The sequence below is a fragment of the Gracilinanus agilis genome, chromosome 5 (assembly GCF_016433145.1).
Source record: "Gracilinanus agilis isolate LMUSP501 chromosome 5, AgileGrace, whole genome shotgun sequence".
NCBI classification, from domain to species: domain Eukaryota; kingdom Metazoa; phylum Chordata; class Mammalia; order Didelphimorphia; family Didelphidae; genus Gracilinanus; species Gracilinanus agilis.
The window spans coordinates 307946444-307973268 of record NC_058134.1 but is presented as its reverse complement, the minus strand read 5'-3'; the positions used below and the strand labels follow the sequence as shown (position 1 = coordinate 307973268).

Genomic DNA, 26825 nt, shown 5'->3' with positions numbered 1-26825 from the left:
CCTGGGTTTTCCTGCCTGTGGGCAAGCAGACTGCCGCAGCTCCCTGGAAGGAGCCGAGCCTGGCAAGGAGGGATTTGGGGAGCCCCCAGGATGCCCGAAGAATGGAAAATAATTGCCTCTCGTCGCATGCTGTGCTCCGGAGTGGCCCAAGGCTGGCTCCGCAGGGAGCTCCCTCCCTGATTATCTCCAGCGTCTCGGGGCCGAGGACCCACCCGTCTGGGTGAAGGGGATCCTGCTTCGGAGGTGAGATGCCGCCCGACGAGAAGAGGGCGGGGGGCGGCCCGTCTGCGGTCTCTGGTAACTGGGACCGGACACGGGGAGCCGCCGTCCTTCGCCTACACCAGAGGCGGGCCCTTAAGGACACCGGAGGGCCCGGCCCGATCTGGCTCGGACCCTGGTCGGTGGCTGCTCCCCTCCCCCCCGAGAGAAGTCGGGCCGGCGTCTCCCATCTCCACCTCGGGAGAACAGGGACCCTGAGAAGGGAAGCCTGTCTACACCTCGGGGCCCCGAAGGAGACCATCTTCCAGCTCTAACCGCCAATTCCTTATCCCGGTGTGTGAGGCCCATCGAGGCCTGCAATTCCAGCCTTGCCTCGGCTGCTAGGGACTGATTTTCTCTCTGTGCCTCGGTTTCTTGATTTGTAAAATGAGGGAGTTGGACTCAAAGATCGAGGAGACCTCTTCCAGCTCTGGCCCATGACCCTAGGATCCCGAGCCCCTTCACACACTTTTGGAATGCTGAATCTGAAGGCCTGGGTTCAAATTCTGCCCCTGACCCTCAGCCGTGGGAGCTCCATAAGGTCACCTCACTCCCCTGGGACCAGGATTCCTCCTTTGTAGAGGAGAGATGGGGCAGCGATGTGCGAGGCCGGGGCGAGCCTTCTGCTCTCTAGGAGGGGCCTACTAGACAGTGGGGCGCCAGGAGGCACCCACCGCGGGCGAGGCAGAGGGGTCCCGGGACCACAAGAACTAAAACAGAACCGTTCCTGCTTCCAGGGACCATCAATTCCATCCTTCTAGACCTTGGGGACTCCCTAGGACAAGAGGAAACCAAGGCCCAGCCAGGGCAAGAGACTCGCCTCAAGTCACTGAGATGATAAGCGGTGGAGTCGGGATTTGAACCCGTGCCCTCGAAGTCCCTCACTCTTCCACGGGCCAGACGCCTTCCCTGCCTGATGCTTTGGAGGCCTGCATCACGGGAAGGGTCTGCCTTCCTTCCACTGGAGGGATGCCATCAGGAGGCGGCTGTGAGGGGGTCTGGCGAGGAGAGCGGACGCTGAGCGTGTTCTGAGGCAGCGAGGAGGAGGGACGGCATCTCCCGCACGAGGCTGCAGAAGAGCGTGGCGGCCGGAGATGGAACATCCGCTAGGCGAGAAGATACAGCGAAGGTCTCCTCGTTGTCTTGATGGATAGCAGAGCTACGACCAGGCGAGTAACACGAAATCAGGGAGGACTTTAAGAGCCAGGATGGGCGCTTTCTCTTATCTGAGAAGCCATAGGGAGCTACTGAAGACTTTTGAGGGGGTGAGTGACACCGAGGGCAGGAAGGGACAGTCTCAGACACGTCTGTGTATCCCTCACGCCCATCACTGTGCTCTGCCTGTACCCCAATCCTGCGGTCCCTTCATGCCCCACCATCCTGCGTGGCCACTGTCCATGGCATCTCCAAAGCTGCTTTATGGAGTCCGTCCAACATGTGGGAAGCCTCCTGACCTCGAGTGTGCAGGTGCCCAAGAAACACGTGCCAAACCAGACTGAATTCGCCACAGCAAGGAATGTGCCTGGGTTATCCACAGTCTGCTTGGAGGAGCTTTTCCCTCAGGTAGTGAGCTCCCCGTCACTGCAGGTACGCAAACACTGCTCCAGAGGGGAGGAGAGAGAATCCAGCATGGATGGCGAGAAGGTGTAGAGAAGCAGAGGTGGATGTGACCTGGGGAAAACTTTCTAGCAGATCATAAGGCTCTCCTCAGGGCTGTGCAAGTGGTGAGCTCCAAGGCAGACACTCAGTGACCCTTTGTTGGCTCTGGGAGAGCCCCGGCTTCCTGGAGGGGGCTGGCCTGGGGGCCTTTGGAGGCCTCTCCCGGCCCCATCGTTCTAGGGTTTTACTCTTCCGTCTCCTTGGAACTGACTCTAAGCAAAAGAAACAGGAAGAAACGAGGCCCCAGGAGCGAAGGATGCTTGAGACAGGCACGAGCCGCTCCCGGGGAAAGCCAGAGGGGGCGCCGCCCGGCCCGGGGCAGGAGGTCACCCGATTCCTCAGCCGCGGCTCTGACGCGCTCCTCGGCCCCTCCATGCCCGTCGGACGTCCCCGACTGGACTGATCTCCATTTTTCCTCTGACTAACGGCCCGGCTCTGACGCCTGGTCTGGGGCTCTGCGCTGTGCCCGCGCGGGGAGCCCATCGGGGCGGCGGGGGAGCTGAGCCTCCTCGGGGAGGAGGACGGGCCTGGGTCCCACAGCCAGAACTTGGCATGGTCTGCTGCTAGCACAGTAGCCCTTGTTCCGGCCTCTGAGCTCTGAGAGGGCAGGAGCGGAGGCGCCCCCCATTCCGTCCATGTTTAGGAAGCCCCCAGCCCTGTGTGCCCCATGTGCCCGTGTGTGCCCATGTGTGCCCCATGCGCCCGTGTGCCCGTGTGTGCCCCGTGTGCCCGTGTGCCCCTGTGTGCCCATGTGTGCCCTGTGTGCCCATGTGTGCCCATGTGCCCCATGTGCCCGTGTGTGCCCCTGTGTGCCCCATGTGCCCCTGTGTGCCCCCTGTGTGCCCCTGTGAGCCGGGCGCTGGGCCCTGGGACAGGCCCTGCCCTCCCGGAGCTCGCCTTCTCCTGGGGCTGGCTCAGGGCACGAGAATCAGAGGAGAAAAAGAATTCACAGGTAGGGAATCGAGGCAAACTTCCCAGGGGTGGAGCCGAGCCTCCGAGGACCCCGAAGAGGGAGTGCATCGTGGGCACGCCGAAGAGCCTGCCCAAAGGCAAAGGGGCTACGAGGGTGGTACCAGAAGCAGCGAACAAGGCAGAGTCCCCTGCGCTGAAATCGGAGGCACCGAGGGGAGCAAGGCGAAGTAAGAGGGGGCATTTCCAGCTCCGATGCCCTCTGTTCTAGGACCCCTCCCACACTGACCATCCCAGTTCTAGGCTCCCTCTCTGCAATGCCATTCCTGGTTCTAAGGCCCCTCCTGGCCCTGACACTCTGAGCTCTAAGGCTTTCGGAATGCAGCCTGGACACTTCCTGATCTGAGCTCCCTCTGGACGACGCTAGTCCCTGTTCTAAGCCCCCCCTGCGCCCCAGCTTTGACACCCCTCGTGCTACGGCCCCACCTCATAATGCTGGGGGTCGGTTGGGGCAGAAGGCATATTCCGCCTTCAGGAGTCGGGGCGAGGGGGACGCTGAGGGACCTGGAGACACACTCTCAGGACTGGCAGCGGCCAGTCTAGGGAACAGGAGACTCTCTGGGCAGCTGAAGCAGGGCCTTCCCCCCTCGGGGGTCTGGGGACGGGGCCGCGGAGGCTTGGATGTTGGATGGGTCAGTGGCTGATGGTGGCGCGAGTCGGGGTCTGCCAGGGCCAGCGGGACCTGGAGGAGCCCAACCGGGGCGCCAGTAAGAGCCGGGGCGAGAGGGGGAAGCTGGCACCGGCTATGGTTGCTAGTGCTGTCTTCCCCCTTCCCGGCCCCTCAGCAGAAATCATTAGAGAGAGCTTTGGCCAAGGCTACAAATGAGACAGTCTCTGCGGTCTGGCAGAAGCATAGCCGGAGGGTAAGACTTGGGTTCAAATCCTTCCTCCTGTCTTGACTGGCTGGGCGAGTTTGGCTGGGCCACTTGGGTTCTCTGACCTTGACAAAGTTTTCTTGTCTGTGATGAGCAGAGAGTGGAACCCGGCACCCGCCATGCAGGGCTGTCGGGAGGCTCAAAACGAGACCCTCCTATTGGTACATGGCTCTTCGGCTGTGATCCCCAGCCAGCAGCAACCTCCTGGGGAGATTCGGGGTGGGGAAGGCCTGGTCTGAGGCTGATTCTCTGCATCTTTGAGGCTGCTGGGAGGGGAGGGGACAGAAGGAGGCCACAGGAGAGGGGGTGGGCCGTAGTCTTGCCCTTGGTTCCGGCGAGCCACCCGCCATCCTCTAGGTGACATTCCCTCCAGTCCACTTCTGCTCGTCCCACCCGCCAGACCTCATCTGACTGAGAAGCCTGAGGTCAAAGAACAGCCTCAGGCCGGAGGGGCTGGGCAAGTCAGTGTACTGGCTGGTCACTGGCTTTTCTCCTCTCCACAAAGCTGGCAACAGCCTGCAGCCAATCACCAGCTGCCAGAGAGGAGATCCTAAGGACACTGGCAAACCCGACCGCCACAAAAGACTCTCCCTCTCCCTCTCCCCAGAGAAAAAACGTAAGCAACGGCATCGGTTAAAATGGAGCAAATTGTCTCAGGAGCTGGCGGCGCCCCCCACACCCAGCCCATGCACACACAGGGGAAACCCCCTCGAGTTTGACAGACATCCGCAGGACTTCCAAAGGCCAAGGACCGGTGTCTGGGCACATGGATCCTCCAGGGCAAAGGGGGACTCTAGGAGATTTCTATTTCCATTTCTCCCAAAGTTGCCCATGTAGAGTGACCAGAGAGACAGTGTGATCTCATGGGCAGCACACTGGATGGGGAAGCAGGAAGACTTAGGTTCACCTTAGGCAAATGGCTTATTGCCTCTGAGTCTCAATTTCCCCATTGGCAAAAGGAGGCAATAGTAGCAGCTGCCTCCTAGAACTGTGGCGGACACCAGAGGAGATAATGCATGCAAAGGGGCTGTCCTTATCTCACCTCTTATTATTTCACACATTGAGGATTTCAGGATTAAAATGATAGTACTTGGCTCAGAGAGTAATTAGTCCAACCTCCTCATCTTGGAGATAATGACATCCAGACCCAGGGACATTAAGAGATTTGTTCCATGGGTGTTATAAAGAAATAAAAGGGTACTATACTCCTAGGGGATATATATGGATACTGGTGAGGGAAGCTGTGTCTTTGTATTCCCCTAGGTTGCTGGTGACTGGGGAACACCAACTCAGTCACCTTTGCTTGATGGTATAATTTCCTTTTCTAAATAACAGTACCCAGGTAAGACCCAAACTGGTCAGGTAGATGGGTAACCCTTCAGGTCTCACCTGGAGTTTGGATCAATTATTAATATTGGGCTCTGATTAGCCTTGGATCACGTTTTTTCATCTGACTGCATTTGCTCCCTCCCCAAGGGTCGTGATATAATGACCACTCAGGAAGGTACTTATTAAATAATTTATCTACGATCACAAATAGGGAAAGGACAATCAGGATATGGATTGGGGATTGGAAACCCTGTCAAACTATTATCTAGGCTATAATCCCTAAGGATTGGAGGCTTATTGATTTATAAAGCTGGAGCTATTGTTCTTCACAACCCCTCTGATTCAGCTTGGCCACTGCCAAACCAGAGAGACTGCTCTGCTGGATGCACTGTATTGATGATTTCTCTCTTAGCTTCCTATTATCAGTTTGAGATGTGTTAGCCTTCACAGCCTTCAGGAAGTAACCACCCTTAAGAAACCACCCTTCTTCTTATACCTCCCTCCTCCCGGTCACCCCCTGGGCCCAGATATCTAAATAGCTATGATGATTCAGATGCCTAAAGATCTAGGGAGATTCAGAGAGAACCAATGACTAATGGTCAGAGACCCACAGATCCATTGGTCAAGGACCAAGACCCCAAAGATCAATGGTCCCAGCCCCTTCCAGATGGCTGTTGGGGTATTTATACTCTCAGGCCAACTGACTTTTGCCCCTGTCTCACAGCATCTGGGAACATTCCAATGTCTCCAACTCTCTTCCCTGTTAATCAAGGGGAGACCCACATTCCCAGGGTTTGAACATAACATGGGTCATGGGTCTCAGAGAAGGGATTTGAACTCAGGTCCTCTAATGCTAGAGCTGGGGACCTCCCCCCTATGCTACACTCCAGAATTAGAAGAGAACTGAGAGTTTTATTGGCTATTCCCAGGTCTCTATTTTGGACAAGAGAAGGCTAAAGTCCAGAGAGTAAGGGACTTGCTCAAGGTCACCCAGCTAGGAAGAGACAGAGGAAGAATTTGAACCCCAGTCCTTGGACCCAAAGTCAAGGCCCTCACCACAGACCATGTTGAAGGTAGTTTAATGCATACATGAGGAAACATTCTTATAGAAAGCCAGACTTCTGCAGAATCCCAGTTTGGGGAAAACAAATTTAGCTAAAGGTGTCTGGAAGCCCAGCCTCCAGAAGCTCTGCAGTGAAATAGCTTAATAATTGATGTGAGTTATAAAGAATTGTATCAGAGAAGGAATGTCAATGCTGCGTCAAGGCCCCGGCACAGGCGGGGGGGGGGGGGGGAGGGAATGCCTCCTGCCTCAGAAATGGTGTCGAGTCTATTAGCAGGAGCAGCCTAGCTGTGGTAAGAGGGCAGGCCAAGTCTGATTTCAGTCTGATGGAGTGAGAGGCCCTTTGGGGGACAGGTGTTTACTAGCATGAAGAAAATCACTCTTGGGAACCAAGAAGAGCTCCTAGAAGCCTGCCAATCAGGAATCCCCCAACAAGGGGCCATCCAGCCCCACCCTGGAAAGTGAATGCACAACCTCCAAAGCCCCCATCCCTAAGTTATGCCTACTAGTCCTGGCCCTGGGGCCCAAGCAGAACGATTCAAATGATGGCATCCAACAGACATTTGCAACCATGTGCTAGACACCAGGCACGTACCAAACATCATGTCCACTGACTCTCCCATGTAAAAGGGCTCAGCATCCAAGACTTCCCTTCTCCCTGGCAAATGTCCATTTTCTCAACGGATCTTCACATGCTGTGGCCTCAAGACCCTGCCCATCCTGGCTGCCCTTCTCTGGATGTTCTCCAGCTTGTCAATGCCATTTCTACAATGTGGCCCCCAGAATAGAACCCAGTACTCCAGAGTCTGGACTGGGAGCACATCAAGGACAGGGATCTCATCTCATTTTAACTTTGCATCTTCCCCCGTGGCTGGCACAGCACTATGTGACTGGTAGGCAGTTATTCAGCCAACTAAAACGGATTTATGAAATGCCTACTGCATGCCAGGCTCTGGAGATCAAGGGGCTCCCATCCTAATGTTTATTGAATTCTGCTGAATTGAAGCAGCTCCGTGTAGACCAAAGGATGGACCATAAGTATGTAAATAGGAGTGCTGAGAACTTAGAATAAGACCCACTTTGCAGATGAGGAAACTGAGGCTTCTGATTTGATATCTGGCATTTTTTTTAACCACACATCCTTGAGGTTTTCTGATTGACTTTCTTTGTGATGGTAAATGGGTCTGCTGGTGCATATCTCTAATTGACCCTGTGTGCAGGTATGTGTGTGTCTGAGTCACTAACCCAGGCTGATTCACTGCTCCAAAGCAGTTCCTCTCCTCGTATTAATGGCCCACTTAGAGAGAATTTCTCTTTCCTCACTCTTCGCTCTTATATCCTACATCCCAGCTGATGCTCCCTCACCCCAGCGGAGACCTCAGAACCTCACAGAAGTGCTGACTGGATAGACCTGGCACCACTTTGGATTCCTGGCTCCTGCCCCAGTGGTCAGGGAGAGACAGGACCCGCCCCCCCCCCAGAAGAGGTTTAAGTTCTCAATGTCCCCGTGTTCCCTGTATCAAAGAGCACCCTCAGGGAGGCAGCCCTGCATCATGGAGAGACCTTGGAATCAGGAGGAATGAGGTTCAAATCCTCCCCTGCCACCTACGAGAGCTAGACCTTGGACAAGCTACTAAAGCTCTGTCTCCCTCAGTTTCCTCATCTGTAAAATGAGGATGATAATAACAGCACCTACTTCCCAAAGCTATGAGGATCAAATAAGATACAACGTGTAAGGGGCGGTCATGATTATACTTGTAAACCTGAACATGCTTCGCGCCGGCTAGTCTGAGCGTTATTATTCTGGGATGTCTTTCATAAGCCTTGAAGCATTATGGGTCAGCCATGGTCACGGTCGTTATCGTCAGAGAGAGGAGGAGGCATTTCTGGGCAGTGTGAGCCTTGGGGCCGCTCTCTAGGAAAGCCTCCACCCGTGTTGCAGATCTTCCTCCAAAGACCTTCAGACCACCAGCAAAGCAGTGGCTTGCCCAGTCCCTCCTGCTCCTGCTCCTTCTCCTTCTCCCCCTTCCAATCACGCCCACAGCCAGCCCATGGTCTAACCACTGCCCACCCCAATGTATGCCTCGCCCAGTACTGACCCCCTCCATCACGACTGACCAGGGCTCAGCACTCCACGGACGTCTGGGGGCCTCTCTTATCTTCGAGCTGCGCCTATCTACTTCCGTGTGGAGGGGCTTCAGAGCCCGTGGGTGTGTGCTGGGGGGGGGGGGTGGAGAAGCTTCTTAGAAAATAGCCCCTAGCTTAGTCATTGTGCTCTCTGGCCATCCCATTCTCCCTGGATGCTCCTCCTCATTTCCCCCACGTTTCCGGATCAGATCGCAGCTTCTCAGAGATGGGCGCGCTGTGCTGCCTTCCCTGACCAGCTCCTCAGCCAATCACTGGATGTGAACCACCGCATGGCCATGGGTGCCGCTTGGGGAAAGGCGCCATCCCCCCCCCCCCCCCAGCTCACTCCTTCACACCTCGTCCACGGGGTGATGGCTCACCGTGGGAGGTCAGGACAGCGACAACAGGGAAGGCCAGAGAACAAGCCTGCTTACCATGGGGAGCCATATATCCGGAATCCTCGCACGGTCACCTCCGAGTCCTGGAGGTAGATGCAGTTGGTCAAGAGGGACTGCACATTCTCATAATTCTCTGGCTTCAGCTTTGACACCGAAGGGAAATAGTAAAAGTCCTGTTTGATCAAGTCGGCCATGAACTCCTGGTCGAAGGTCAACTCGTGGTTCCCAGCGATCACGATCTTGTACTCATAAGGCAGGCTTCCTGGGGGGGAAACAGATGGAAATCAGCCTGAGAGCCAGGGCAGAGCCACGCGGGCAGCCCGGCCATCACTGGACCTTACGAAGTATCCCTGGGAAGCTTGGACGCTCCCCTCGGCTACCATCTGCTGCCTGCCAGTGAGGATGCTATCTCTCTGGTCTTCAGAGAAGGTAAATGAATTGGAATCCGAGATAAAGCCAAAAATGACTGCAAAGATACATTTGAATGGGGCAATAGATAGAGAGCCAGTCCTGGGTTCAAATCTGACCTCAGATACTTCCGGGCAAGTCCCTTAATCTCACTGCCTACCCCATACCATCTTCTGCCTTAGAACCAATTGATTCTAAGATAGAAGGAATAAAAGATAAATTTGAGAAACAGCATCAGGCCCCAAAGTGAAGTTCTTAGACCTTAGTACAAATTCCAGCATTGCTCCTGCACACTTTTAAGACCTTGGTCAAGGGGTTTGACCTCTCTAGGCCTCTGTTTTCTCCTCTGTAAAATGAGGAGATGGGCCAAATGGTCTCTAAGGGACCTTCTAGTGCTAGATCTGATATAGAAAACATAATGTATACAAAAGTCAGATGTAATTTTGTTTACATTCTAGGGATGCTTTAAAAAAGTATCCACTATATTCCTTTTACTTCATTTTCTCATATAGTTGAAAATATCTTGGAGAAGCCACTTCCCTTTTCTGAGCCTCCACTCTCCTCATCTGTAAAATGGGGACAATAATACATTCACTGCTTATCTCGTGGGGCAGTTTTGAGGAAAGTCTTTCCTTATAAGCAGGTGCTGACTGATGAGAGGAGACAGACCCAGAGAGGGGAAGGGACTTAGCCCAGTTCACATCACACAGCAGACCTGAGATTCAGGCCTAAGTCCTCTGACTCAAGATCCTGTGCTCTTTCTACGCTAGGCAGACCCAGGACTGAGGATCAAGTAGAGAAGCTGGCTTAGGCTCTAGAAGGGATGAATGAGGTGATGGTGTGACTTCTTTACTCATGGCACCCATACAAGGATTATAATTCCCATTGTGCAGATGGGAAAACTGAGGCTCAGAAATGGTCAAGTGATTGGCTCATCATCACCAGCTAAGCGTTTAAACCACAGGCTCTTCTGACTCCAGACTGAGTGTGCTATCTCCTACCATGATGCCACTCTCTTCACATGTAATGAGCGCCCCGTCACTGGAGGTACTTTAAGCCAATGCTGATAACTGCTTGTCGGAGTTACTATAGAAGGGGTCCTGTTCAGGTTTCAGTTTGAGTAGATGTCTGTCAGCCTCTTTCAACTCTAAGATTCTATGACTTGGATTTGCAGAAGCCCACAGAGTCTGTGTGTGTGTGTGTGTGTGTGTGTGTGTGTGTGTGTGTGTGTGTGTAAGAGAGACAGACAGACAGACCCAGAGACAGAGAAGTAGAGAGATGGAGAGAGGAAAGGGAGACACACCCTCCACTCATACAGACTGGCAAGCTGGGACTTGCCAGGTGCCCAGCTCTAGAGCTCAGAGGGCTGCCTCGCCCAGCCCCCTCCTTTTATAGATGAGGTGCCTGAGCTTAGCTTAGAGAAGGGACGTGACTACATGGCCTGCATGTGTCAGAAGCAGAGCTCTAACGCGCTTCTTCCTGACTCCAGCCATTCCTCTATCCATTTGGCCACACAGCCTCCTGGAAACCTGTCCGTTCCTCATTCAGAAATCGCCTCCTTCATTGGGAATAGGCGCCTACCACGGCCAACAGGTCCTCTTGGATGCAGGCACCTCTCCCTGAGCATGATGGGAGGGAAGCCACTTTGTGCGGCTCTCGTGCGCGTTCTAAGCACAGGCAGGGAGGGTTCTGCTCCCAGCAGGCTAACAGAATTCTACGTCGTGTGACTGCAATGATGATGGCATTCTAATCCCAGAGAAGTGGACAGGAGGCCCGAGAGCGACTAGGAGTGCTTCTCCTTCCTGTGGAGTTCTGTCCTGCTCTCCACTCCTGGGTTCTTTCATTTTTGATAATAAAACGAGGCAGTTAAGAAGCTTTTGTTAGATGCCCACCATGTACCAGCTGCTGGCTCTGCACGGAGGGCCCACCGAAAGAGAAAAGTCCCGGCTCTCAGAGGGGCTCACATGCCAGCGAGGGGCACATGTGGACAGTTCTGCGCCCACCAGCTAGAGAAAGGAGACTCTGAGCATGGCTAATGGGGGAGGCTGCTAGTGTAGGCTTCCTCTACAAAGTGAGGCAATACCCAGAGTCTAGAAATGGAGGGCCTCGTTCATGGGATAGCCAGGTCAACGTCCCTGGTGGGGAATGAAGTCTAAGGAGACTAAGGGGCCAGGAAGCACTTGGAACCCCTAAACAGAGGGTTTTGTATTTGATCCCACAAGTGCTGGGGAGCCACTGCAGTTTACTGAACGGGGCTGGGGGAGATCAGACTTGCCCTTTACAAAGATCCCTTTGACAGCCAAGCAGAGGATGGGCTGGAGGGAGGAGACACTCGAGGTGGGCGGAGGGGCTGGCAGAGTCAGAGGAGGGACGGGGGCACAGCTGAGAGATGGCAGAGGGTGATGGGGGGGGGATGCGGTTCTCAAGGGCAACAGGGAAGGTGGGAAGTGGGCCGCGGAAGGGAGTGGGCTCAGTTTGGGCCAGCCACTTCCAGACGTCCAAACCCCAGCTGGACACGGGAGTCTTCAGGCCAGCAGACAAGCTGGGCTGGGAGAGGCAGGTTTGGGAGCCTCTGCACAAAGATGGTAACTGAATCCCACAGAGCCGATAAGATCGCAGGCGAGAGCGAGAAGCCTAGCAGACGTGTCTAGAGTGTTTGGAGCTTTGCCAGCCTTTCAGTGACTCTCGAGAATATAAGCTCACTGAGGATGGGGCCAAACCCGGTTCCTTGGGGGCGTCCTCGCTGGTGCTTAATAAAAGCTCGCCCAATATGTGGTTGGCTGATAATCCCTAGTTTTTGAATGAAAGGAGGCTCTGGGTGTCGCCACTTGGTAGCGATAGGCCTGAAGCTCCTTGAGGGGAGGGACTGCTTTGGCCTGGCTCTCTCCAGGACCACGGACAGCTCCTGGTCTCTGCTAAAGCAAGCTCTGGGCACTGGCGCAGCTGGATGACTCATCCTCCAACAGTTGCCTGGGATGCTGGGTAGTTTGCCCAGAGGTCACTCAGCGGGACTAGAACTCAGGGCTTGTTAGCTCTGCGGGCGGCTCTCTATCTACTACGCCATGGATTCCCTTCATCGGCCATCATTAAGGACCTGTTCTGCATGGAATCCTGTGTTAGTGCTGGGAGAAGGACAGAATAACTAAGGGAAGGTCCCGCCTTCACGGGTCCATAATCTAACGGCGGGAGGAGACGCCCCCATGCCCTGCAGGGCCCTGTGATGACTGGCTGCCAGGGCACTACGTGCCCATTCGTGCCCGCACACTCAAGAACCCGGGAAAAGGCTGTGGCATATTAAATGCCCCCCAATTTCAGCGTGGGAGAGAGACTGGCGCCCTCACTAGGCGATGGCTGCTCCGGTGCCACCCCACGGCTCGATGGCCCTGCTGCCAGCTCCACCGAGCACGGCGGAGAACACAAGAGCCTGGAAGGGAAGTTTACCAGGTGTGGCATCTGAAGAGGCCCACAAAGGAGGGGTAGAAATGGGGCCGAGGACTAGGAGGTCGGAGCCGGGGCAAAGGCACGGGGGTGGGAATCAATCAATCAATAAACATCTATTAAGCACCTTCCCAGCTGGGTGTGGCTAATTGAGGATGACTTTGATGCCCAGTTCTGCCGTGCCGTGGCGCCTAGAGAGGAGGGTACGTGTGTGACAACACGGATGGCTAGTGCTGAAGGGAGAGATGAGCTTGGGGTGGGGCATTTGGGCCAAGGCAGCCCCACCAAGGCTGCTCCAGCTGGTGCCCGATGCCGCTGGGTGGCCAGGCACAGTCTGCCGGGGCCTAACGGGCACTGGACAGCTGTAGGAATGTGGGGGAAGGGGTGGGCAGGGGAGCTACTCAAAGACCCATTTGTTCTCTCTTCCTAAATGTTTTCCCCTCCATGGGATCCATCCATCCATGTGCCGAAAGCCAGTGAGAGCTGGTTACAGGCAGCGCTGGCACTAATGTATTTATGTCATGTTTCTGTCTGTGGGTGTTACTTAAGCAAATTAGCAAATTACTCTAACGATACGGTTACATTTGTTATCATGGCATCCGCCGACTCTGACGCAAGTCGAGAAATGTCATTTTTGTGCTACTAAGCATTGTGCCTGAAGTGGGAGCAACCTGGGCCTCCCCTCCCTGCTTCCTCTTTCTGTGGCAGCTGGAGCGGGAGCATTCTGTGGGTGGGAGGGCGCCGAGCCTGGGTATCATTTGGCTGGACAGTCTGCCTAGGTGTCGGGCCCAGGATGGTCTTCCAAATGGTCTCAGGGGTCTCTCTCTGTTGGCAAAATGGCGGCTGTTTTCAACCAGTATTCCAAAACCCACTCAAAATGTCAACATTTGAAAATATTCGGCATTTGCCCATTTATAAAAAGCCCCAGGCCAGGAACTTCTCGGAGAAGCATAGAAACAAAGGGAGGCAACGAGCTGGGTCCAGTGGAATTTCTAATCCGAGGACCCAGGTTTGAATTCTGGCACTCTATTGCTCGTTGAGCCTGGGAAGGGCACTTCCTCAATCTTGAAGATCCCTCCCCCTTCTAAGGCCATCCCTCCAAAATCGCTTCCCCTCGGTGGGAAGGGGGCGGTCTAGATAACCTCAATGCTTCCTTCTATTTAAACAACTGCCACCTGCGGAAAATCCCTCAGAGATGATCTTGCCTGATGATAACATCCGTGACAAATGGGGACCTTTAATATTGCCAGAAAGAGAAACTCTCTACGCACCAAAGCACCCTATTCAGTTCTGAATGCTGCTGTTCAGTCATGTCTGACTCTCCATGACCCCATTTGGGGTTTTTTGGGCAGAGATACTCGAGTGCTTGGCCATTTCCTTCTCCAGCTTATTTCACAGATGAGGAAGCTGAGGCAAACAGGGTGAAGTGACTTGCTCAGGGTCACACAGCTAGGAAGTGTCTGAGGCAGATTTGAACTCATGAAGATGAGTTTTCCTGACTCCAGTGCCCTGGGCCACTCAGCTGCTCCAATAATGTGGAGACCATCCAAAGGAGGGCAACCAGGAGAGCAAAACCCTTGGGTCCCTGCTATGTGAACATCAGATGGAGGGAGAAGAAGAGAAGACTCAAGGTCAGACCCGAGAAGTCTCTTCAGATATTTGAAGGAATTGAACATGAAGAGGGCCTCGATTTGTTCAGGTTGGCCCCAGAACGAGGAAGATTGGGAGGAAGTCAGAGAGATACAAAACTGGTTTTGATATCAGGGGAAGCTTCCTAACAACACGCCCTGCCAAAGGAGGAGGCAGAGGGGAGCTCCCCCTTCCCCGGAGCTCTTTAACAGAGGCTGCCTATATCAGAGAGGGATGTCTTGTCCAGGTTTCACGTTGGATGAGGGAGCCCCCAAGGTCTCTTGCAATTCTGAGGTTCTAGGATTCTCTATCTAACTTTCAGGCCATGACAAACGAGGGAGAGCCAGTCCTCCGCAATCATGGGAGCCTAGATCTGGAAAGGCCTTCAGAGGCCATCTTGCCCAATCCTCCATTTTACAGATGAAGAAACTAAGGCCCAGGAAAGCCCCGTGTGCTTAACTGCAATGCAGAGTTTTCTGCCTCCAACAGAGTCGTGCTTGGGGCTGCATGTACACTGATGCTCGCATTTCCTGGCTGCTTCTTCTCCTAAAAGGTGATGATTCTTTATGGCTCCCAGTTCCCTACCCCATTTAAATGAAAATGTTGCCTTGAAACAGCCTAATCTGTTACATTCAACAAGCTCGGTCCCCGCTCCTCCCATCATCTCCGCCGTTTCCCTCTCTCCATATTGAGTTAGACAGGGTTTTAGTGTTCTCTAAATGCGGTGATGATGGACTCAATGCCCACTTAATGCTTTTCTCTCTCATTCCGCCCTCCGCAAATACGGCACGAAGGGAGGGAGGGAAGACGAGGCAGCCGCAGCCCGACAGAACTGCCACTGATTGCATTTTTAGCACCTCTTTGACGCGTTTGGTGTTTAAATACTTGCCGGATGTCTGGGAAAAGCACATTTGCCAGGACGGCACCCTGTGGGATCTGGAATGACGCCGGCAGAGAAGGTCCCCTGGGAGATGGCTACAAACGGCCAAGTTGTCCTTCCACCTCAACCCAGAGAAAAGCCAGCCACTCTCAAAGGGTGCCGGGGAGGCAGGAAACGTGACATACCTCATCTTTTCTGGGGTAGAACGCCCCCCCCACCCCGGGTCCTCCAGAGGATGAGAAATGACTTGTGATTAATGGCTGACTTTTAAATGAGCGTGAGTGCGAGTGTGAGTGTGTGTGAGTGTGAGTGTGAGTGTGGGTGCGTCAATGGCTTCCAGTGCTTTTTTGCTCTGCCTTCATAGAGATCCTAGGAGTCCCACAGTCTGGGCTCTCTCCTTGGCCACCCAGAACAAGTCTATTCCCTCTTCCTCTCTCTTACCCACACCAGCCTTTAGGTGCTGGAAGACCATAAATATTTCACTGCTCCAAGGAGCTGAGATGTCACCACTATGGGCATTCCCTCCCCTGATGAGGATCTCAGACACTCTCAGCCCTGGGAGAGCCTCTTAGAGAACTGCCATGGCCGAAACTGCTCATCTCTTGATGGCTCAGTCTTTGGGGATGGACATCCCTGTGCTTGACTCAGCTGGTCCTTGCTAAGTCTACAACGAGGGGCTCTCATGGCCTAGCATCTGCCAGAGATCGCCTTCCCTTGGCCCCATCTTCCCAAGCTACCCTTCCTGCCACGGAAAAGCAACAGGGGAAGGTCAGAAAAGGAGGTGGCCTTGAGGTCCTATTCAGGAGGAGGATCCCTTCAGGCTAGAGTGAATGGAGGCGAGGGAAGGAAGAGAGAGAGGAGCCAGTGGGGTGTGATGGCACTGGCTGGTTAGAGAACTGGAGAAAAAAATAGAAAATGGGGGAAAAGAGCTGTGGAGAGGCTGGACTCTCTTGCCTTGCCCTGCCCTTACGGAGCCTGCCCTGGTGAGGGCATCTGATACTCTCATTCTCTCAACCTTCCTCCAGGAGGTGTGAGAGGCTGCTGGACCAAAGAGAGGTCAGCCATTCTCTGTGTTCAGCTTGCTGCCTCCAATGGAGAGATGGTGCCTCCCTCCCTCCCTCCCCAAGGGGTCACCAGGATGGCCAAGCCCCAGAATCCTCAAGTCTCGCACAGAAGATGGAATCTTAGACTCACAAAGGGCTTGGAACTATGGACTTGGAATCTCAGATTCCAGAAATCATTCGAGTCTGGAACCTTGGCTTCAGGACCTTAGAATGCATCGGTCTTAGAATCTCAGGCTCTGGAGCTTAGAGTTACAGTCTTGAGAGCCCTCAGAGCTCATCTAGTCATCTCTCCCTAACCTCCTGTAATGCCGCTGCACCCCCCCCCCCCAGAATCTGGAGCTCAATGCAGCTCCAATTCACAATTCCCGTTTAAGCTGATCAACATTCAAAGCCAGGAGTCCTGAGACCAGAACAGTGGGATGGAGGGTGTCAACTGTCCAGTGCAATGAGGGCAAAGAAGACAGTGAGAGCAGATGGCTTGGGTCCTGCAGGCTCCACTCGCCAGAGGATGGCCAACTTTGGACCTGACTCGAGGCTCTGCGGGCCTGGCCCGGAGTCCCGACTAGAAGGCCAGACAGCTGGCTGCCTAATAAACCAACGTGGCCAAAACAGGCTTCCACAGGTGCATCCCAGCTAACGCCAGCGTCCACAAAACACGCTGGCTGTCCTCTCGGCCCAAAACAAGCATTTGTTTTGCTCTGACAGTCGGAACAAATATTTGGAAATGATTAGAACTCAATGTTCAGGGTTTGGAAACATTTTCTTGCTTTAAAAAAGGCAAGTCAGATGTGCTGGAAGTTAAAAGCCACGTGCCCTGCCTGGATGGGGGTGTGAGTGTGCGCTGGGTGCTGGAGGGCCACGGTTTGCCCAGGGGAGCCCCCGTATCTGACTCCAACGCCCTGTCTGTTCTCTCTGATGTGTGCCCACGTTCTCCTTGTGGAGAGTCAGGAAGAATGAAAATAGGTGGGACCACAGCTTGAGAGTTGTAAGGGGGCCTCAGAGGCCACACAGTCCAGCCCCCTCATTAGACTGGGTGCTCCAAGAGCCTTAGGGAGCCTTCAAGCTTTAATAGCTAGAAATAATAGCAACTCGGTGGCTTGATGGATAGAGAGTTAGGCCTGGAGTCAGGAGAACCTTGGCAAAGTCACCTAACCCCAACTGCCTGGCCCTTCTCACTCTTCTGTGTTGGAACTAATGCTTGGATCAATGCTAAGGCAGAAGGTAAGGGTTTTAAAAGGCTTTACTAGCTAGAGGGTATAGTTTGAGACACACAAAGGAGGACAGAGTCATTGGATTGAAGAAGGAAAGGAGGGAGGAAAAAAGGGAGGGAGGAAGGGAGAAAGGAAGGAAGGGAGGGAGGAAGAGACAAAGGGAGAGAGGGAGGGAGGGAGGGAGAGAGGAAGGACGGAGGAAGGGAGGGAGGGAAGGAGGGAAGGAAGAAAGGGAGGAAGAAGGGAGGAAGGGAAGGAGAGAAGGAGGAGAGGGATGGAGGAAGTAAAAAAGGGAGGAAGGGAAGGATGGGGGAAGAAGGAAGGAAGGGAGGGAGGAAGGGAGGGAAGGAGGGAAGAATGAAGGAAAGAAGGGAGGGAGGGAAGAAAGGAGGGAGGGAGAAAGGGAATGAGGGAGGGAGGCACAAAGGGAGAGAGGGAGGGAGGGAGAGAGAAAGGGAATGAGGGAGGGAGGGAGAGAGAAAGGGAATGAGGGAAGGAGGGAGGAAGGAAGGGAGGAGAGGGAAAGAGGGAGGAGAGGAAAAGATGAAGGGAGAGAAGGACCGAAGAAAGTGACTTCCCCAGGGTCAAATAGTGAGTGTTATAAACAGAATTTGAACTCAGGTCTTCCTCACTCTAGACTAGGGTGGGGGAAATTCTAAAGGGCTTTGAATACTTAGTAGAGGATTTTATATTAATATTTAAATATATTTAGATTTAGTCAACAATCAATAAACATTTATTAAGTGCCTACTTTATGCCAGGCACTGTACTAATCCTACAGGTAATAGGGAGCTACTGAAGTTTACTGAGTATGACACAATCAGAACTGGACTTCAAGATCATTTGGGCAGCTGAGTGGAAGCTGGACCATCAGGGTGAGTTTCTCTAAGCCCCGCTAGCAAATCCATCAGTTGTTGCTGGGCCTCTACCCAAAAGCCTTCCAGCTTAGTTGTAGTCAAGCCCTTTCCTTTCTAACATGTTACTTTCTCCATGAACTTTAGGATCCAGCCCAATTGGCCTCCTGGATGTTTCATGCATCAGAAATATCTGAAGCTTGCTAGCTGTGTGACCCTGTACAAGTCACTTAACCCCCTAAAGCTCCAGATTCCAAGTTGCAGGGAAGGGGCTGACCTGCACTGCTGGAGGGACTTTCCTCCCCAGGGAGCTCTCTATAGCGAGGTCCAGCCCTTCTCCCTATTCCAGTGTGTGTCCTTATATGTGTCCAGTTGTCTTCCCAAGCAGATTTGGCCTTTCACTCTCCAGTGTCCAGCCCATCAGCTGCTCATTCATAGTAGGATTGGCCAATAGCAGGATCTCCATGTGCCCAGCTTTCAGGAACCCGGGATGGCATCTCCCCAGAGGCAGGCAATGGAGAAGGCTGTGGGTGTTGCCCAGACCCTGGAGCCCAGTCGGAATTCCTGTCTTTTCTCTTAGTGACCAGCAAGTGGCCTGGGGGCAGGGGATGGTGGAGACAACCCATTACAGTCTCAGGTGAGCTGCAGAGAAGAAAGGGAGCATCCTAAGGAGGCCGGGACTCCAAGAAGCTGGGCACGAGGGGGACAAACAGAGCTTCAAAACTCCCCAACGGCCCCCTCTCCCACGGGGCCAGAAGGGGGATGGCATGAGTGGATCCAACCATGGGAGGCCATGGGATGTGGACCTTATCTCTTGGAAGCCCAAAGCCCTCCTACCTGCAGTGTTTTCCCCTACAGAAGACCAATAAATTGGGGGAACCATGACTGGAGAGGCTGAGATGCTACCCAGACCACCTCGGTGCTTAGCCAAGCAAGATGTCTCCTCCTGGCATCATGGCTGTCAGAGCAAGCTCGAATTAGCTCCAGCAGGCCCTTTCACAAGTCCTCATATCTTTATTTACATTTCTAACACTGCGAAAGGTGTGAAAATATTCTCCTCTTTAAAATAAATCAAAGAAATAGGTCTATACAATTAAAACGACTTTTTCTTTGGGGAAAGAAAATAAAGAAACCCCAAACTCTCGCACTCAGTATCCAGGGAGGTGGGTGGAAGCAAGGCTTCTTGGAAGACCTCCAGGCAAGGAACTGGCTTTGCCTCCTGATTCTCAATCTCAGCATAACCCTGCAGGAGCAGTCTTCTCATCTGCAAAATGGCAAGATGATCTAAAAAGCCCCTCCACCGCTCAGACTCCGAAAGGCAATTCAGTCCCAAAGCAAGCACGGGGCTCTGTGAGTGGGGGCCAGCTGCCTCTTGAGGACTAGAGACCCCCATTGTTGTTTTTAAAGCAACCTTTCCTTAGCTCAAGTAAGATGCAGTCACTAATAGGGTTATTTTAGACCTTGAAGGTCACTGATGGGGGCCCTCCTTTGGCCAATGAGGAAACCGAGGCTAAAGGAGATAAAATGACTGTCCAAACCACCCAGTGATTGGCCAATGCCACCCAGTGAATTAATGGCAAAGCTGAGACTAGGGCCCAGGTCTCTATGTTCCCCCAGCCCAGGCCTCTTTCCATTACACTGGGGCCACGACTCAGTACCAGAAAGGTCTGTCTGAACTTGGGTTCTTGTCAAGAGGTAGAAGATTTGGGAAATTTAAAATCTCGTTCATGGGCTTTAAGGAAGGCCGGACACTTTATGAAAAACAAAAGATGATCCTGGACAATCCAACACACGTTCAAATAGAAACCATATAAGTTGAATTATAGACGGAAGATGCCTATGTATGTCTCCTTAAGGTAGAACAACAGAAATAATAGTTGAGATCTAGATAACACTGCACTAACACAACCCTGGGATGGGGGGGCTATTATGATCCCCTTTTTACAGTCAAGGAAACTGAGGCAGACAGCGGTTAAGGGACTTGCTCAGCTGTTAAGGGACACAGCTAGCTGACTCCAGGTCCATCGTTTTATTCTCTACACCACCTAATTGTCCCAAGGTTCTAGTAGAAAAATAAGTTCTTGGAAGCAGGGGTAGACTCACTACTCTTTTTGTTTCTTCAGCACCCAGCACAGGACCTAGCACACATACAGTAGGCATTTAATAAATGCTTGTTGGTCAGTTGTCTGCTTGAAGACGGAAAACTTGCCTTTTACCAAAGGGCTATGGTATTTGCACAAATAAGTAAAAACACAAAAATAGACACAGACATTTCACGAGGGAGAGAGTGCTAACTAGAGGGGTCTGGGGGGGGGGGCACCTGTCTTGGGGCACTTCCCACAACCAATATAATGAAAGCTCCTTGAGAACAGGGCCAGTTCCATTTTTGTCCTTATACCCCAAGCTCTTAGTGTCATCATCTGTTACACAGTAGGAGTTTAATAAATGCTGAATTAAATTGCTGCCCATTTTCCTTATCTGTCCTCAAGGGTAGAGATTGGGTCTCACCCCGCTTCATGCCATTCTTAGTGTTTGGCACATAAGATGAGTGTTTTGAATGCCTATTGACTCTTAGATGGGAGAGTCTGGAATTTCCCTCTGCCCAATGGAATTTTTTAGAGTCTTAAATCCCCATGCAGCCCAGTGTGTGTCATTCCCCCATCTCCACCCCTCCTCTCCACACACAGCCATTCTTTTGTAAATAGATAATTAGCACTTAAACATCCTATTCCCAGGGGTTTGTCCATTAACTTAAAAACACTGTAATTACTAGTGGTCAAAATGGCAGGCCTGGGACTTCTAATTCTAGTTTCTGTCCCTTTCCTGGAAGCGGAATTTCTGTCCTTTTATAAAAACAAAACTTGGCTCTGGGAAGAATGCTTTCCATTTAAATCAGAAAATGAATTAATTTCACAAATAAACACCTAACTTCAGTTGTATAATCTGTTACTTACTCTCAAGAGTCTCCTTGGCTTTTATCAACCAATAATTGGGCCATACAGCCCTTGATCTGAAGCACCAGATGTAGGACGACAAGAAGAATACAGGAAATAAAGTTTTTCAGGTTAGGATCTGCTTATGATCTTGTAGGTATCGGGGAGTCTTGGCAGGATGCAGCTCAGGATTGGAGCATGGCCATGAAAGAGTGCACTTCCATCAGAAATGAACAGGTTTGCGGGGAGTGGGGAAGAGAGTCATCTCTCTATGATGGGAGAGGATTTGGGATAAAGACCCAAGAGGAACCACAGAAAGAGCTAGAGGGTAGGAGTGTGCTACAGGCCACTAGGACAATTGGAGGAAATGGATGATGAATTTCTCACATACATGCTAAAGATGGCAGAATGGAGATATGATGAGGGACTCACCAACCACTTCAGATTCTAAGAGATGATGCAGACAAGAGACTAACACAATGGCAAGTCACTGAAGAGGGACATTTTGGGGAACATCAGGGGCAAGAGGAAGATCTTGAGGTTGGCAGAATTATCATAATGGTTGATGAAGAGAAGGCAAGACCTCCTGAGTGACCTTACGTTTTCTCTCCCAAGGAGAATGATTTTCAGGCTACAGGTAGAAATGGTTACGGAGAAGGGGAAATTCAAGAAAAGTGAGGAGAATAAAAAGATTTCTAGTCATCCATAATGAGATCAAGTTATCAGGCCCTGATAGACTATATTTCCTCTACTGATGAAAATGGAAGGGTTGAAAAAGTCCTGAGTCTGGCTATGAATTCCATCTCTGACATTATTTGTATGATCTTGACCAAATCACTTTAACTCCTGGACCTCAGGTTCTCCAACTATAAAAGAAGGGGTTGGATTCTGAGGACCTTATGAGCTTTGGTTCTATGCTCTTATACCCCTTGATTGAAAGAACCGATGGATGTGATTGCAGAGCCATTTTCAATGTGCCCTTTGAACTACTGCAATGTGATCTGGCCCCAAATGGACAGGAGGGGGAATTCTGGGAAGATGGCAGCATAGGAGCAGCAAGGCTCCAGACCTCCATAAAGCCCTTCACCACCAATCAAAGACAAAGGGCTCTGAAGGAACAGAAAACCAAATCTGACAACACGACAGAGCTGGGGGATCCTCCAGCTGGACCCAACTTAAAAGGTATTGGGGGGGGGAAGAGAAAAAAAAAAGCCTGAATTCTTGGAACTCTTGGGTGGGAGGGGAAAGAAAGGAGGAAGATCCAAGATCCCTAAGTCCACCTAATGTGCTGAGTCTCCAGCGGATCCTGGAATTTCTAGGTGGGTGGGGGCGCTAGTCTGAGGAAGTGCCTTGCTGGCACAGCTGTGCCAAACTCAAGGCTCTGATCACAGCAGCAGGGGAGCTGCTGGGGGAGAAACCCAGAGAGGGGGAACATACCCTTCATCTTGTGCTGCCCCCCCTTCTCTAGAAGTTTTACCTCAGGGCCCTTGGAGCTGTGCAGATCAACCACACCCAGGCTTAATCCTATCAATATAGCAGACAAGAAGTCTTCAGAGGGCAGGGAAGCTTGAAACAGCCCTTCCCCACAGATTACAGGGAAAGAAGCTGAAATCACTTCTCTAGTTTCTACCACCAGCTGGGGAAAATCTGGCCTCAGGTCCCACTAACCTAATTAATCAGCAAAACAGAGAAGAAGCCCTCCCAGGGCTGAATAGCCCAAACCCAGAGATTAAAAAAATGATCAGAGGATCAAGATTACAGCTAATTACAGGGAAGAAAGAAGGAAAAAATATGTGTGAACAACAGAAAAAGAAAATAGAAATCACAATCTGCAGCTTCTATCCAGAAATTGAACAAAGTGCAAATGGACCAGAAGAAGATAAAGGAACACCAAGAAAAAACATAGAAACTTCAGTGAAATGGACACAGGCTTTGGAAGAACTTAAAATTCAATTAACTCAAGAACTCAAAATTCAATTAACTCAAGAACTCAAAATTCAAATAACTCAAGAACTCAGAAAACAGTCAACAGAGGCTGAAGATAATTGGGAAAAGGAAATACATGATCTAAAACAAGAAAATAATGTCTTAAAAGCCCAAAGTGACCAGCTGAAAAATGAAGCAAAGAAGGTGAAAGATGATCTACAAAGAAAAACAGACCAGAAGGAGAAGGATGACCAAAAAGCAAGGGATGAAATTCAGGCTTTAAAAATTAGGATTCAACAACTAGAAGCAAATGACTTCACAAGGCAGCAAGAATATATAAAACAAAATTTTAAAAATGAAAAATTTGAGGAAAATATGAAACACCTCATTGACACAACCACAGATCTGGAAAACAGATCTTGAAGAGACGATTTAAGAATTATTGGTCTGCCAGAACATCATGACAAAAGAAAAAGTTTGGACATCAATCTATAGGAAATTATACAAGAGAACTGTCCTGACATTCTCGAACAAGGGGGAAAAATGGAAATTGAAAGAATCCACAGATCATCTCCTACATTTAATCCACAAGTGACAACTTCCAGAAATATTATAGCCAAATTCAAAAACTACAAGACTAAGGAAAAAATATTACAAGCTGCTAAAAAGAAGTCATTCAGATACCAGGGAACCTCAATTAGGATAACACAGGATCTGGCTGCATCTACACTGAAGGACCAGAAGGCACAGAACATAATATTCCAGAAAGCAAGAGAGCTAGGTCTACAACCAAGAATTAACTATCTAGCAAAACTGCCTATATTCTTGCAGGGGAAAGTATGGCCCTTCAACAAAATCAAAGACTTCCAAGCATCCATAAAGAAAAAACCAGATTTAAACAGAGAGTTTGCTGCTCAAACACAGAACTCAAGAGAATCACCATAAGGTAATTAAGAGAGGGGGAAAAAAAACAACAAAAACCAAAAACCTTTTCTTTAAGGGACCCAAAAAGCTCAATTGACTTATATACCTATAAGAAAAGAAGATATTGGTAACTCTTAAAAATTGTTATTATCAACAGGGTAGATAGAAGAAGTATACTTAGAGGGAACAGTGATAAACTGCATAGGATGAAATGTCAAGATATATGTATGTGTGTGTGTGTGTATGAATATGTATATATATAAAACTAGAGGTAAAAAAGGAGATACTATTAAGAGAAATGGGAAAACAGACAAAATGGAGTAAATTTATATTTCATAAAGAAGCGCATGGGGTGAACAGGAGAGAAGACCAATACAATGGAAGGGCAAAGAGGTTGGAGAAAGGAAATACTTAATTCTTAAGTGCATTGAAATTAACTTAAAGAAGGAAGAACAATCAGATCCATTGGGGCAGAGAATTGATTTGTGCCCTATAGAGAAGTAGAAGGGTAACAAATGGACTGGTGGGGAGGGAAGCAATTCTAGGGAGGGGGGAGGGTGTGTGGTGTAGCTTTAAAGAACAATGAGAGGGTGAATAAGAAGGGGGGGGGAAGGGAAGTACAATAAGGGAGGGGATTAGGGGAACTGATTAAAAACAAAACACTGGTATAGAAGGAAATAGTGAAAGAAGAAAGGGCAGGACAAAGAGAGGGAATCAAAATGTCTGGGAATACACAGTTGATAATTATAACTAAATGTGAATGGGATGAACAAACCCATAAAACGGAAGCAAATAGCAGAGTGTATTAGAAACCCAAATGGACGAGAGGTGCAGTGGGTGAGGGGGAGCATTCACAAAGAGACAGGATGATCCTTTGTAGGGGACGAGGTAGAGGAGAACCTTGCTTAGGGGTAGGGCAGAGAGCAGACAAGATGCCACAAGTCTTCTAATGAGGAAAGTCTGTGATGCTAGGAAAGGTGCAAAGGGAGCTCAGAAGAGGGAAAGTCGGGGCTAGGAGGGCCTTAGAACAGGATGGAGGAGATGCTACGAAGGGCAAATGCCTTGTCCATGGCCACATACCAAATGTATGTTAGAACCAGACCTGGGTCTAGCCACAATCATTCCCTGAGATTTCACCAAAAAGCATCTTTGGATCTCAGGTCTGAACCTAAAAGTAGTAAAAGAGGAGCCCCGAAGGACTCTGGATTGGAGTTTCTCATTAGCTTTTTTGCTTTCCCTCTTTAATGAAGGGTTGGCTTCTTTGACTGTATTTAACTGAAGTCCTTGGACCTTTTTTCAATTGTCATATTTGTCATTTTATATTAGTGTACCAGGAAGAAGCTAATTATCACTTCTAACTCTCCAATTCTCTCCTTCATCTTCCCTCTGTGCCTAACTTTCACTAAAGCTCTCAACACCTTATTATCCAGGAAAGTTCACCTTCTGCCTTTGCGGCTCCTTCACACTGCCTGCCCAGAATCCCCGAATCTCTGGGCTGGAAAGGCCCTTGCCAGCAGGGGGGAATGCTGCCTTTTCCATTACTTTCCCAAAGAGGCCTACCCTAGCTGCTTTGCACCCTATCATCCCTCCTCGTTCTGCCTCCAGGGCCAAGCATAATCAGTCTCATTCTTCTTCCACTGGACAACCTTTCTTGTTCTATTTTTATTTTATTTTTTAAACCCTTACCTTCTGTCTCAGAATTGATCCTAAGTATCCATTCCAAGGTGGAAGAGCAGTGAGGGCTAGGCAATGGGGGTTAAGTGACTTGTCCAGGGTCACACAGCTAGAAAGTGTCTGAGGCCAGATTTGAACCCAGCATCTCCTGCCTCCAGGCTTGGCTCTCTATCCACTGAGACACCTAGCTGTGTGCCCCTTCCCCTTCCCAATAGAATAAACTTTCAAGTATGAAACAGTTAGAATGTCTGGGAATTCAATCACCACCAGGCTAGGAGTAACCATCCAGTTCCATGACTTTATCTCCAGTTTCTTCCTTTCTCTGGATGCTCCCAGTTGGTCCGTGACTGTGCTAAGACCTCTCCAATATACCTCCTTCTCTCTACTGACCCAGCCACTACCCTAAACTAGGCCTAAATCAACTCATTTAAGTGGTCCAGTGGATAGAGTGCCAGGCCTGGAGTCGGGAAGCTTTGAGTTCAAATCCAACCTCATAAAACTTCCTAGTTACATGATCTTGGACAAGTCACTTAAACTTATTGGCCTCGATTTCCTCATCTGCAAAATGAGCCAAAGAAGGAAATAGCAAACCACTCCATCTTTGCCAAGAAAACCCCAAGTGAGATCAAAGAAGAGTCAGACGTCACCAAAACAACTGAACAGCAACAACCCTTATCTCTCATCTTCGCCTCTTACCTCCAGTCTCTCTCCAGTCCACTCCGCTGACCAGGCCTCTCTCCTGCTCAGTAAGCCTCGGTGGCTCCCAAGATCTCCAGGATCTAATTGAGCCCTTCATGCCTTCGTCCAGTTTTCTCCCATGTCCCTGCAGGCACCAGGTGATGCAACTACACACACACAGGCCATCACCATGCCCACACCGGAATATTCTTTCTCCTCCCCTTGGGAATCTCTCCATTGACCCTTTCTCGATCAGACCCTCTATGTACATATTATAGATCTATTTACGTAGGTTCAGGCTGTGGAAGCCTCTTGAGGGCAAGGACTGCTCTGCACAGAGCAGACACTTCATAAATAGTATTGATTGAGCGATGCCCACCTCCCTGCTTGGCTCCCATCTGGAAGGAGCCTGGGAGGCCATCTGCTCCAAGCTTCTCATTTTATAGAGGAAGAAACTGAGGGTCATAATAGGACCCTGCTAAGGAAGAATCAGAGTCTCTCCGGCCCTTGGGGCCTCAGCTTCCTACC

General features: G+C 50.9%; 1 protein-coding gene across 1 annotated transcript in view; it reads right to left on the bottom strand.

The window, feature by feature from the left end:
- The window catches only part of MPPED1 (metallophosphoesterase domain containing 1), a 79334-nt gene that overhangs the window by 35657 nt on the left and 16852 nt on the right, over window positions 1–26825 (bottom strand). Inside the window, exon 3 of the mRNA XM_044678608.1 lies at window positions 8715–8940. Coding sequence (XP_044534543.1) covers window positions 8715–8940 — 226 coding nt within the window. The remainder of the gene's footprint in view (window positions 1–8714; window positions 8941–26825) is intronic.